The sequence below is a fragment of the Trachypithecus francoisi genome, unplaced genomic scaffold (assembly GCF_009764315.1).
Source record: "Trachypithecus francoisi isolate TF-2019V2 unplaced genomic scaffold, Tfra_2.0 Lachesis_group6, whole genome shotgun sequence".
Taxonomy (NCBI): domain Eukaryota; kingdom Metazoa; phylum Chordata; class Mammalia; order Primates; family Cercopithecidae; genus Trachypithecus; species Trachypithecus francoisi.
The window spans coordinates 123,842,714-123,857,496 of NW_022681471.1; the positions used below are offsets into that span (position 1 = coordinate 123,842,714).

At 43.1% G+C, this 14,783-nt stretch overlaps 1 protein-coding gene across 1 annotated transcript in view; it reads left to right on the forward strand.

The window, feature by feature from the left end:
- Positions 1-288: 288 nt before the first annotated feature.
- The window catches only part of ARHGAP6 (Rho GTPase activating protein 6), a 531,128-nt gene continuing 516,633 nt past the window's right edge, over positions 289-14,783 (forward strand). Inside the window, exon 1 of the mRNA XM_033200854.1 lies at positions 289-1,241. Coding sequence (XP_033056745.1) covers positions 654-1,241 — 588 coding nt within the window. The 5' untranslated portion in view covers positions 289-653. The remainder of the gene's footprint in view (positions 1,242-14,783) is intronic.

Consider the following 14,783-nt stretch of genomic DNA (forward strand, 5'->3'; position numbering starts at 1 on the left):
ACCCTTGAGCCTCTCCAGTCGGAAGAGTAGGAGCAGTTGCCCAGCCGAGGCCAGGCGCGCAACCTCGGGCGCCGGGGCAGGAGAGAGTGCAGGAGGCGCAGCTCAGGCGCCCGACTCAGGAGCAGGAGGAAGTTCTCGCGGCGCCGGGAGCGCGGTGGACGCGCCCTGGGCTCACGCCCAGGCGGCCTCCTCCCTGGCCCTCGGGACTGTCCTCGGGCCGCAAGGAGGAGCTTGCTGGAGTTTTAGAAGCCATCCAGAGCCAGAGAGCAGGAGCGCTGAGTCTCCTGCCTCAGCTGGGAAGGGGGAGTGGCGCTGGCAGGCTGGAACTGGGAACCCAGCGAGCGCCTGACCTTCCTCCTCTTCTTCCTGACCCTCTTTGCGTCTTGGGCTCCGGAGGAAGGTTCTAGCGGCTGCAGGAGGTCCCCAGACCCATTTTCCTAGAAGGCTGGTGATGGATCTGCTGCTCCTGCCGCCGCCGGGGCACTTGGAGCGCACCGGCGGCGCGTGAGCTGGGCTTTGCTCTCCACCGTCCTGGGCAAACCCGGGCCAGCCCCGCCTGCCACCTCTGCCCGAGTCCCTTTCCGTTCCCGTCCCAAAGCGACCAGCGTCCAGGGAGGGAAGAGGAGGTGGTCCTCAGGTGCAGCACCGCCGAGATGTCCGCGCAGAGCCTGCTCCACAGCGTCTTCTCTTGTTCCTCGCCCGCTTCAAGTAGTGCGGCCTCGGCCAAGGGCTTCTCCAAGAGGAAACTGCGCCAGACCCGCAGCCTGGACCCGGCCCTGATCGGCGGCTGCGGGGGTGGCGAGGCGGGCGCGGAGGGCAGTGCGCGGGGAGCCACGGCGGGCCGCCTCTATACCCCGTCACTCCCATCCGAGGGTCTTGGCCCTCGCTTGGCGTCCTCTCCCCGGGGTCCGCCCCCTAGGGCCACCCGGCTACCGCCTCCTGGACCGCTTTGCTCATCCTTCTCCACACCCAGCACCCCTCAGGAGAAGTCACCATCCGGCAGCTTTCACTTTGACTATGAGGTTACCCTGGGTCGTGGCGGCCTCAAGAAGAGCATGGCCTGGGACCTGCCTTCTGTCCTGGTCGGGCCAACCAGTAGCCGAAGTGCTTCGAGTATCCTCTGTTCCTCCGGGGGAGGCCCCAATGGCATCTTCACTTCTCCTAGGAGGTGGCTCCAGCAGAGGAAGTTCCAGTCCCCACCCGACAGTCACGGGCACCCCTACGTCGTGTGGAAATCTGAGGTAGGGACCAGCGCTGCGTGTCCCACGGCCCAAGGCGGAGTCCCCCCCAGGCAGTTCCAGGGGACCGCCTTTAATTCAATTACATTTACAGAGCGAGGCACCCACTAAAGGGTTTCCGTGGTGTGGGTTTTCCTCTTCTGCTTGCTAAATGGTGCCTGGAAATGGGACGTCCATAGTGGCCACCCGCGTGTGTGTCTTGCAGGACTTGTTGGCTCTACTTTGGAGCAGTCGTGGGAGCTGGTGAAAGAGATGGTGTTTTCGTTTTCTGTTTGTGCTGCAGGCAATTTCAAAGGGTCACCTTATCCCTTCACCCAATGTTGATATTTTTCCCAACTCAAATGATCTGTTGCTAAGCTGTTTGTAACGATTGGATGAAATATATTTTGAAATATGTCTGCCATCTTGTTCTATAGATAATTCAGAAACATTATTTTGGAGGGTGTCATTGACTGTATGAGTGTGTGTGTGTTTAGGTGGCAGGGGGGAGAAAGCATTATCTAGCTTTCACCTTTTCTTTCCCTAAAGGGGCAATTTCAGAAGTCTATGGTACTGAGTATTAGTTTAACCTAGGAGAAGAAGAAAATCTCTGTGTAGGGGTGTGAAAGATCATGGAAATATGCTGATGCCTAAATTCCATTTAGAACAATTAGTAGTTTAGTGAAGAATCAACAATAGATAGGGGACTCAGAGGGAGCTGTCTGATACCCTTAAAATGTTTGTTGTCCAGTTAAGAATAGTGAATTGACCTATTGGGAAACTGTCACTGATGGGCATTTTGAAAATAACACACTTTCAGAGAATACATAGTAATTGTTTTAAAAATGAACAGCCCCTATCCCCTTCAGTCCACAAACTCTATAGGATTGCCTTGGATCTATTTCCATAAGGGAAGGGAGATTCCATCAGTTATATTAATATTTTAAAGTACAGTTAGCATTACAGAAATGAAATGAAATACCATGTAATTGCTGGAGATGTAGGCTAAATACACAACCAAGAAAAACTGTTTGAAAATAGCATCTGAGGCCGGGCGCGGTGGCTCAAGCCTGTAATCCCAGCACTTTGGGAGGCCGAGGCGGGCGGATCACGAGGTCAGGAGATCAAGACCCTCCTGGCTAACACGGTGAAACCCCGTCTCTACTAAAAAAAAAAAAAATACAAAAAACTAGCCGGGCGCGGTGGCGGGCGCCTGTAGTCCCAGCTACTTGGAGGCTGAGGCGGGAGAATGGCGGGAACCCGGGAGGCGGAGCTTGCAGTGAGCCGAGATCGCGCCACTGCACTCCAGCCTGGGCGACACAGCGAGACTCCGTCTCAAAAAAAAAAAAAAAAAAAAAAAAGTATCTGACATCATACTCAGCTGTGTTAATGTGAGATAAGTGTTAGACTTTGGCTTTAATAGACTGCCTTAGAAAAATAAGCATCATTTATCAGAATTATTAGCATCACGTATTATTAATGTTATTGTGTCAAAGTAACTGAGGCTGTTAGGTGTTGGGGGTACAGATTTCAAAAAACAAATATTGCTAAGTCTTCTGCCCATTTTCTTGAGAAAGATAGGCAGTAGAAAGGAAAGTCAAGGCAGAGGGCAAGATGTTACCTCCAAACTAGGGAACTCAAGATTAGAAAGAGCATCAAAAATTGAAACGTTGAATTTCTCTTGGTCTTTAGGAGGGGCTGGATTCTCATTGTATTTCAGGAACACACATTATCAGATTAATCTGTACGAGTTGAGAGAAAGTGAAATACAAAAGCAAGCCAGCATTTTTGGATTAGCTAGCCACTAACATTCGTGCTTAAAACTAATTGCATCATTAAGAACATTTCTGCTTTTCTTAGCAACCATATATATACTTGAAATATAGTATACAGATGCTGCTCATTACTGTTATAACCAAAAGGCATTTGGCTGTAGATGATTTCACTTGTTGCAAATTATCTTCTTATTAGCATCTCATAATCCATGGACAAGGATCTGAACTGCAGCGATACTGGGTGGCTTCTATTCCATACAGTGGGCAGTCTGCACAAAACTCATCTACCATGATTTTCACCTTTTCGTGGTGGTTAAAACTAAGGATGTAGCCATCTAGCAAAAGGCCAAAATTTTCTCATAGAATATATGTGTGTGTGTGTGTGTTTCGGAAATTCTTTTATGCTTGAGGCGGGCATGGAGTGATTGGATAGAACTGTAGCATGCAGATCCAACCCTGGTTTTGTTTAATAAAGGCCAAGATATCCTAACATAACCCCTGGATCTCTAATTTAATGGCCTGGATTACCTTTCAAAGGTTTAACGCCCTGGAACCCTCTCAGAAAACAAGAAAATGCATCCTATTGGGCACTGCCTGTCCTTTTCACTTGCAGGAAGGCTGGGTCTTTGGTCCTTAAAGGAGAATCTTTACTAATGACATCAAAACGTCAGCCAATGAGCATCTTGCAAGGCTGCTTAGAGGCCCTGGAATAACTGGTTCATATAGATTTGGTTCTTGAATTTTTCTGGTTGCTCTGGCTCGGGGTTTCTCAGCCTTGGCACTATTGACATTTGAAGCTGAATGATTCTTTGCTACAGAGCTGTCCTGGGTATTGCAGGGTATTGAGCAGCATCCCTGTCCTCTTCCCACTAGATATGAGTAGCGTTCCTCCAGACCAGTGTGACAACAAACAATGTTTCTAGACACTGCTGAATATCCTCTGGGGATCAAAATCACCCTAGTTGAGAACTGCTGCATTAGTGAGGTTGAACATAGTATCCCATGCTGGCCATCAAGAGCATGCCCACAGAAGTGTTTACAGCTGGCGTAAAGTTTGCTTGGGGCCTTCGTTTGATTCCAAAACCACGAGGATCCCTCTGGAATCATGTACCCCTTAGAGTTTGTTCAAATTTTCTATTTCTCTTCCATTGAATCCATATGAAATCCTAAGAATTCACCTTCAGGTTTAGCCATTGATGGATCTCATCCATTTCCACTTTGTTCTTTCAAAATATTGTCTGCTTTTAACCTAAATTGTCCATACAACAGCCCCTGCTCCCAAGACTCTCACAAATGCCTGCAGCTTTGTTACTTGTGCTCATTCAAAGCTTACAAATGACCATTTTATGGCCTAAACCTGGGAAGTGTTAGGCAAAGTCAGCTACGATCTTGTTAGTATTTCCTCACTTCACTACGTGTTTCAGGATTGCTTCAACAAAATCCGATTCCTGAACATGCTGGGTAGATCATCTATTGAATAGAAACATGGAAGAGACAAAGGGTAAATGGTACGTGGTAACACAGTTGGAACATGTTTCTCAACTTGTGTTTTTAGCCGCCAAGCTCTGCCCCTGACTCTGATCACAGGCAAAGGAATAAAGTCTCATTTCAATTCTGAGCTTCTCCTAATTCTTGTGGATCAGAGCTGGGATTATGTCCATAGCTAACCTGGAGTTTGCCAACTTTTGCAACCCATAATTAAAATGATTTCTATATGTCACTGGCATCCATACTTTTCCTCACACATGGCGCAAGCATTTCTTGAGCATAAGCATTTCTGTAGGTACTAGGAATGCAGAGAGGCTAAAGAGCTCACAGTCTAATGAGGGGACAGGTGAGTTAACTGATAGGTACAGTACAGAGATCAGTACAATGAGGGAACAGAGAGGGGAAGGTGTGCTTTGGGGGGCCGTGGAAGACTTCACTGTGCAGAGAACATTTAAACTTGATCTTCAAAGATGACTACCATTTCTAAGGAGAAGAAGGAAAGTGATGCCTTGATGAGGCAGAAAAGAGTGGACAGGGAAAGGCACAGAGGTGTTGGTGATGCTACAGCTCCCAACAAAGAAGACTTAGAGGGCCCTAAGCGCAATAATTTGTTTGGAGGAGCAGGTTAGGGCACCTGCAGTTTGATATATGTAGCAACCACATGATTTTTCATGTAATAAAAGCCTGACCTAATAAAGTCAGAAATCAGTCCTGTTGAGATACATTTTTTTTTTTTTTTGAGATAGAGTCTTGATCTGTCACCCAGGCTAGAGTGCAGTGGCACGATCTCAGCTCAGTGCAACCTCCCATGTTCAAGCAATTCTCCTGCCTCAGCCTCCCCAGGAGCTGGGACTACAGGCGTATACCAGTAGAGACTTGGTTTCACCATGTTGGCCAGGCTGGTCTTGAACTCCTGGCCTCAATCCATCTGCCCGCCTCACCCTCCCAAAGTGCTAGGATTATAGGCATGAGCCACCACACCCAGCCTCTATTGGGAGGATAGTTAAGGGTATGGATAAAAATGAGAGACTGGTCAAAGCATATTACTCTCCAAGGAGCCCCTGGGCATCACAACTGCAGAGAGTGAAGGCATATCGAGTGTTGCCTAAGTGAAGTTTGGTGTGCCTGGAGCAGAGGGTGTATCTTGCTGTGTGCAGGATAATAGTGTTCAACAGGTAGGATAGTGGTAATTACGAAGCGTCTCACTGTGCTCATCTCAGGAGTTTGGACTCTATGTTGTGTAGAGCAGTGATTCTTAACCTGGAGGTGACTTTGTCCCCAGGGGACATTTGGCAATGTCTGAAGACATTTTAGGATGTCACAGCTGGAAGTGGTGGTGTATTAATTTCCTATCACTGCTGTGATGACCACAAACTTAGTGGCTTAAAGCAACACAGGTTTATTGTCTTACAGTTCTGGACCTCAGAAATCCCAACAGGTTTCACTCGGCTAACTTCAAGGTGTTGGCCTGACTGTATTCCTTCTGAAGGCTCTAGGATCTGTTGTGGTTTCTTTTCCAGTGGCCCCCTTCCTTCGTTTTCAAAGCTAGCCAAGTCGCATCTCATCGACTCTTCTTGTGTGGTCATTTCTCTCTCACTGTTTTCAGGACGCTTGTGATTACATTGGGCTCACCTGGATAATCCAGGATAATCTCATTATTTTAAGGTCAGCTGATTAGTGACCTTTATTCCACCTGAAACCTTAATTCCCCTTTGCTATGATGTATTCACATGTTTTGGGAATTGGGGCGTGGGCATTTTTAGTGTATATTATTCTGTCTTCCACAGGGGAGTTCTTACTGGCATCTAGCGGGAGGCCAGGGGTGCTTTTAAATACCCTACAGTGCACAGCCCCACAAGGAATAATCATCTGGCAGTCAATGTTAGGAGTGTCAAGACTGAGAAACCCTGCTGTAGAGAGTGGGAGAGATTGGTGATTTTTAAGCATGAGGGCGTAACATGATCAGATGTGTTTTAGAGGTAAACTGGTGTCTGGGGGAGCATGGGTTAGAAGCATGAAACAAGTGGAGGACAGATCCTCAGAGGAGGTGGGCATGGGGAAATCATGCCAAACATCCTATAAACAATTGGGAGCTGGCATATAAACGTAATACTTTTATATTTCCCACTTCTCCGTTTTAGCAAATTTTTTCTTGCACTGTTGAACTCCTTGAAAGCAGAACTCTTACTTATCTTTGAATTCTTAAAATCTGGCCCCTGTACTCTGGGGATTTTAGAGAGATCATCATAAAGACCAGTGGTTCTCAACCAGGAGAAAGTTTGCACCACAGTGTAAATTTGGCAATGCCTGGCAGCATTTTTTATTGCCAGAACTGGGGCAGGAGTGTGCTACTGGTATCTAGTGGGTATAGGCCAAGGGTACTGGTAAACATCCCACAACACACACAACAGCCCCCACAAACAAATACTTATCTTGCATAAAATGTCAATAGTGCTGAGGCTGAGATGCTCTGTATACAAGAAACTGAATTCTAGGTTTTGCTTTTCAGTACCATTTTCTCATGCTTGTGGCTTTACTCTTTGTCATTTTCTTCTTCTTACCTAGTATATGTCAACCAAGGCTTTGAAATTCAAAAAAAATGACTTTCAATAGGTATTGAGCATATGAAAAAAATGTGGGATGTCTAAATATATCTACAGGGAAGAAGTTAATGGTAAATATATAATGATGGAAACGAATTAAATTTTAAAATGCAGCAGAGAGAAATATTGTATTTAAAAATAGAGGCTCACTCATGTCACCAAAGAGAAAGTAATTAGAATAAGACAGCTTCAAAAAGAAATTGACAAAAAGTGTTTTACAAGGATTTGTGTCTGAAATCAGTATAATACCTTAAGGTTTTTTAAGTTAGGAAAAAGCGTTATTCAACTTTTATACATACACACTCTCTCTCAGGCTATCTCTCTGCTAGAATTCCTTCTGAAGGCAATTTTTAATTTTAATGGAGAATACTGTGAAGATAGCCCCTCAGATGACTTAGAATTGAGTTTTCACCAACATTTTGAGATTTGAGGGTTGGAAAGAGGAAAGTTTATTCTCAGAAAGAACCTTGGGTAGCATCTAGCTCCAAACTGCTTACTTTGCAGTTGAAGAGAGGGACTGTAAAGCTTAAGCCACTCAAACTCAGACAAAGAGCCAAGGGTAGAACCACCCTGAAATCCTTCTTGACTCTCTATATAAACTGCCAAGCTTCTGGAAAAAGTAAGCGACCCCGACTACTTTTATTCTCTGATGAGCACCTTAAACCTTGGCAATCACTTTTTATCCAGATTACTTACTGAAACCATTATCTCAAAGTTCCCTAAGTTCCAAGAATCTTCTTAGAACCCTTTGGCTAGACTTCTGGGCAAAACTGAGAGCACCATCTCCTCTCCCTGCTCCTCCTATCCCCATCACACACAGAGAATCTTAGTTTCCTCCTTACCTTTCTTCCCACTCCTCTGTCTCTGGGATTGTGTTTGATCAACCCTACAGTTCTGTGTTTTTCCTTCAGGTCATTGTCCCTTGATTGTCTCATTTACTTTTGTGACCTCAACCATCATCCCTCTGGGGGAGACTCCTCACTCAGTGCCTAGCTGGAATCTTGTAATTGAGCTCCCAATATATATTTTCTGATTTCTACCTAGATATCTGCCTATGGATGTCCAATGGACTCAAATTCTACATGTCTGAAACAGAACAAGTCAGCTCCCATTTCCTCTGAACATGTTTCATTTTATGTATTCCTTATTTTGGTTGGTATCGCTGTTCTTCCGCTTGCCTAGGTTTACCAGGTCAGAATGCCTTTACTCCTCTCCCTTTTTTTGTTTCCTCCTTTACTTCCGTAAGTTTTCAAATCCTGTAGTGTGTACTTCCCATTTGCTCCATTCTAGAAGGGATTTGAAGTGGAATGTGTCTGAGTTCTTACATCTCTCTCCAGCTGTTCATTCACAATGTCACTGCCTAGCTTGGGTCCTCATTTGCTGTGACCCTCTTCTTGGTCACCCTGCCTTCAGTTTCTCCCTGTTGGCATATTGGTCTTATCCTCAAAAGACACGATTGTAATCATGTCAACCCCTGATTGAAAGCCTCTGATGGGTCTCAGAGTGTACAGAATAAAATCCAAACTACTTAGCTAGTCATTTCAATGCCTTTTACAACATCATCTCAGCCTGCCTTCTCCCAGGAACTCTAGTCAGGAAAGCCAAGCTGGCCACTCACACAGATAGTCATCAAATATTTATCGCATGCCAGCTATGCAATGGACACTAGGAATGTATGTGGAGCAAATAGGTATGACTCTGCAAGGTGCTTCCAGTTTATGAAAGCAATAACTTCAAATCAATTAATCTCTACAGTTTTTCAGAGTGTTATGGCATTTTGACGAGAGGACTGTGGTAGACAGAACAATGTCCCCCAAAGATGTTCATGTCCTAATCTCTAGAACCTGTGAATATGCCACTTTACATGACAAAAGAGGATTCTGCAGATTCGAGATTATCATGTATTATCTGGGTGGGGCCAGTGTAATCACAAGGATCCTTATAAGAGGGAGGCAGGAAGGTCAGAGTCAGATAAGGAGATGTGAGGATGAAGTAGGCAGAGAGAGAGAAAGAGGGAGAGAGGAAGGGAGGGAGGGGTAGGGTGATGAGAGAGATTTTGAAGATGCTACACTTCTGGCTTTGAAGATGGAGGAAGCAGCCACAGCCCTTGGCTGTAGCAGCCCCCAGAAGCTGGAAAAGGCAAAGAAATGCGTTCTTAGAACCTTCAGGAAGAAAATAGCTCTACTGACATCTTGATCCTAGCTCAGTGAGACTTCTGACCTTGAGGACTGTAAGAGAATATGTTGTTGTTTTATGCTACAAAATTTGTGGTAATTTCGAGCAGTGATAGGAAACTGATACAAGGACTAAACAGGTCTGGGATGTCTCAACTGAAATCATTGGATGAGGAGGCATTTGCCAAACAAAAAGAAAGGGCACAGAGCTCCTGTGAGAAGGAATGGCCTGTACTGAAAAGGGAATGTAGCATGCTTCAAGAATTTAGAGAAATCCAACTAGAATGGATTATGGGAGTGGGAAGATGGTGAAAAATAAGTCTCGCTGGACTTTGGCCTTAATGATACAGATTTTACCATTTAATGTAAAGATTCCCCACATAGATTTTGTTTCCTTCCTTCTCACTTTACTTTTGATAACTTGGTCCCATATCTACCTGAGAAGGCTCCATTTGTACTTTATGGCTCAGTCAGGTGCCTCCAAATAAATGAGCTTGACTCTAGTACATGTCATGACATTCCAGATTTGCAGAAACAGAAGCTCACGTTTTCATAGTGAGATTCACATTCTTCCAATCTGGTGCTTGAATAAGAGAAAGTGTGTTTCATATCAAAATCTAGTCACGACTGAGGGAGTCTACATGCAGATAGCAGTTCTCCCAGATTCCCAGAGGCATGCTTTTGGGGCATGACGTCTTGTTCTAAAATTTACTGCATCCTCTCTGAGCCATTACTTAGATAAAGAGAGTGACACTGTGATTGCAACTATGTTATGACATGGCAGAAAAACCCTTGGAATGTAATGTGTGAAAAATGAAATTAGTTGTGTTATCTGGTAAAGAACGATGTTTTCATTAGCTATTAGGGAAACGTGAATCAAAATCACAATGAGATATCATTTATACCCACTAAGATGACCATAGTAAAAGATAGATAATAACAAGTGTTGACAAGATGTGGAAAAATCGGAACTCTCATACACTGCTGGTGAGAATGTAACATGACGCAGCAGCTATGGAAAACAGTTTGGCAATTCCTCAAAAAGTAAAACAGTTACTCCAGAGCTCAGCAATTCTACTTCTGGGTATATACCTAAGAGAAATGAAGATGTATGTCCACACCAAAACATGTATATGAATGTTATAGCAGCATTATTCATAATAGCCAAATGGTAGAAACAATTAAATATTCATCAATGGATAGATAAATGGCTAAACAAAATGTGATTAATGAAAAATTACTCAACAGTAAAGAAGTACTGATGAATGCTATGCCTTGGATGAATTTTGAAAACATGCTAAGTGAAAGAAGCTAGTCACAAAGGTCCACATATTGTATAATTCTGTTTATATGAAATGTCTAGAGTAGGCAAATCCATAGAGACAAAAAGATTACTCATTGTCAGAGGCTGGTAGGGAGGGATGTGGAGTGACACCTAATGAGTAAAGGTTTCTTCTTAGGGTAATGAAAATGTTCTGGAATTAGATACAGGTGATGGTTGCACAATCTTGTGAATATACTAAAAAAATCACTGAATTGTATATTTTAAAAGGGTGAATTATATAGTCTGTGAATTTTACCTAAAAAATGATATTTATAACTTTCAGAAAATATATTGTTGCCACATCTTTTTTCAATAAAACATAAATATAAATGTAGAAGAGCAGTTATATAGTCAGTGGAAGCTTCATGTATTCAACATGAAACGAGGGAGGTAGTAACGGCTTTGGGAGATTCAACGGAGGAGTCAGCAGCCAGCCATGGGATTTTCTGAGATTGGTTACTGTGGAAATTCTGTGTCCTGATTATTGCATTTTGAAAGCAAGCACAGAGAAGCTATTAAAAGATTGCTTTTTCAGAAAAGGCAGAGGTTTTAAAAACTACTTACAATCTTAAAAATTTGCCTGGCCTTATCTCACCTGAATTATTAAAAAGCCAAAGATTTTCAGGAGCCATTAGAAGTAACAGCAATTCTAGAAACCACCTGTCGAATGATATGCTGATGGATCGAAGAGGAGAATGCTGAGCCTAAGATGCTGTCCACATCTTGGAGAAATTGGAAGTGAATTGAATTATGTGGCTTGATGGACCAAGAAAATAACATGTTTTCATTTCTGTAGAAGTGGACAGCTCATGAAACAGGTGAATTAATACCACCTATAGGAGCTGAGGTGTCAATAAGCATTGGATCAATTCTCAGCTTGTATTACTGATAACTTCATCTCTCAGGAGTTTGAGAAACAATTGGGCAAGTTGGTACTTTGAGGCCCAGATGTAGATGGAGTAGGGGAAAGAGAAGCCTTAGGCAACAATAGCCATGCTGCCTCAGCATTTAATATAACAAGGGCTTTGCTATAGCTAGTAATTTGTCCAGGGAAATCCTTGACTGGGCCACTGGACTTTCTGAGCAAAGTATAATTCTGATCAAATGAAACCTCCAGGTGATTTCTTGCTCACTTATTTCAGTCAAATAATTATTGATGGGTGATGATGATAATGATCATGATGATAAACAAAATAACAATTTAGTATTTGTAGAATGTATGCCAGTTTAGTGTTCTTAGAACAACTTTGTGGGGTGATAGTATCAACCTTCATTTTATGGGTGAGGACACTGAGACTCAGATTCAGAGGTAGGCAGATTTAGCTGCAGAGAAAATGAAGTGAATCGGTTCAGCTAGACTCTGAACCACACTGCCTAAGTTTAAATCCCAACTCTGTTCTGTGACATTAAACAAATTATTAAGCCCCTTTTGTGCCTCGGTTTCTTCATCTATCAAATGGGGATGATGAAAGTGCCTACCTCACAGATTTTTGTGAGGATTTCATGTCATAATTACCTGGAAAGTGCCCAGCACCTAGGAAGTACTAAAAGATGCATAGGAGTGCAAGGCTAAATAACATTAGAGATGTGGTCACACAACTAGGAAGCAACAAAGGTAGGACTTAAGCTAAAGAATTAATTTAGTCGAAAATACTTGTCGTTCACCTACTATGTATGCCAGAAACTTTGGTCTTTCCACCATGGCAGCCGAAGAGGGCATAGGTGATCAACAACTCAGTGAGTAAGCCCAGCTGCATCAGACAACAGCAGAAGGCAAGTGGAACTTGATTTTGCAAGCTGTTAAATAAGGTATAGTTTTCATGGTAGGCATTGGAGTGACAGCCCAGGCATTTTGGCCTAGTGACTTGGAACACAGGACTGTGCCAGACTTGTATTGTGGACTTGGTGTAACCCAAGACATGCCAACAGGCCAAGGGGCTGCCTTCATTCAAGTACATGGTAACTTCATTGCATGTAGACACTTTTTTTTAGTACAATATTTAGAATGTTGGAAACTGTAAGTTCCCAGTCGAGCCCTGTTCTTTAACTGGCAAATGGCAGTGTGCTTCTCATTTCAAGCCAGGTGTGTTTTTATTTCCACATACTATGGTAATTACCTGAGACCAAGTTGACTGCTTTTCAAGGCCCATCTCATCAACATATTTCCAGGGTAAAAAGGCAGCAGCACTAAGTTAAGACAATCCTATCTACAATCAGATTCTCTTTTTGCTCAAAATCTAAACGTAACCTCCATTAGCATTTCTAGACTGATTTTAGCATTCTATGAGCAAACAGAATATTAGGAAGAAAAAATCCTTGAAGGTCTTCTATTCCAAACATCCGTGTCATGCTTAAATCCCATCTATGACACCCCTAGTCTATGCCTAGCTATCACCCACAAACAGAGACCTTCATGGTTCTGCCTTTAGATTATAATGGACGTAGAAATTCTCCACGGAACTGTGTTCACAACCAGTCTCCCTGAAACTTTCATCATGTTACAGACAAATTCTGCCTCTCTGGTTTTACAGAAAATCACCGATACTGCATTATTATTGTTGCTAAGGAAGTTGACCTAACTTTCTTTCTGAGAATCAACACAAAAGTTTGGGTCATATTTTCTTTCTGGCAGATAAGAATTGTGAATATATCCAACTACAACTGGAAAATATTTTAAACTAAAGTTAAACTATTGCCCCCAAAGACATTTTGCAAACCACTTATAGAAACTAGGTTTAGGCAGGGAATCCTTTCCCCATTGCTTGTTTTTGTTGGGTTTGTTGAAGGATTCCCTATTCAGTAAATAGTGTTGGGATAACTGGCTAGCCATATGCAGAAGATTGCAACTGGACCCTTTCCTTTCACCATATACAAAAATTAAGATGGATTAAAGACCGAAATGTAAAACCAAAAACTATAAAAACTTTGGAGGACAACTGAGGCAATACCATTCAGGACATAGGCATGGGCAAAGATTTCATGACAAATACAAAACCAATGACAACAAAAGCAAAAATTGACAAATAGGATCTAATTAAGCTAATGAGCTTCTGTACAGCAAAAGAAACTATCAACAGAGGAAACAGCCTATAGATTAGGAGAAAATTTTTGCTTTCTATGCATCTGACAAAGGTCTAATATCCAGCATCTATAAGGAACTTAAACACATTTACAAGATAAAAAGCAATGCTGTTAAAAAGTGGGCAAAGGATATGAACAGACACTTTTCAAAAGAAGGCATAAATGCGGCCAACAATCCTATGAAACAAAGCTCAACATCACTGATGATTAGAGAAACGCAAATCAAAACCACAATGAGATACCATCTCATACTAGTCAGAATGGCTAGTATTTAAAAATAAAAAAAACAGATGCTGGCGAGGTTGTGGAGAAAAAGGAATGCTTATATACTGCTGGTGGGAGTGAAAATTAGTTGAACCACTGTGGAAGACAGTGGGGTGATTCAGAAACCTAAAGACAGAACTACCATTCAACCCCAGCAATCCCATTACTGGGTATATACCCAAATGAATATGTCTTTCTATTATAAAGATACATGCACATGCCTGTTCATTGCAGCACCATTCACAATAGCAAAGACATGCAATCAACCTAAACGACTGTCAATGATAGACTGGATTAAGAAAATCTGGTACATATACACCATGGAATACTATGCAGCCGTAAAAGAGAATGAGATCATGTCCTTTGCAGGAACATGGATAGAGCTGGAGACCATTATCCTTAGCAAAGTAACGCAGGAACAGAAAACCAAATACCACCATGTTCTCATAAGTGGGAGCTAAATGATGGGAACTCATGGACACAAAGAAGGGAACAACAGACACTGGGGCCTACCAGAGGTCAGCGGATGGGAGGTGGGAGAGGATGGGGAAAAATAACTAATGAGTACTAGGCTTAATACCGGGGTGATGAAATAATCTGTATAGCTAAACCCCCATGACACAAGTTTACCTATGTAACAAACTTGTACATGTACCCCTAAACGGCGGGCGCCTGTAGTCCCAGCTACTCGGGAGGCTGAGGCAGGAGAATGGCGTGAACCCGGGAGGCGGAGCTTGCAGTGAGCTGAGATCTGGCCAGTGCACTCCAGCTTGGGTGACAGAGCGAGACTCCGTCTCAAAAAAAAAAAAAAAAAAAAAAAAAGTTAAAGAAACCTAGCATTAGTACTCATGGTCTCT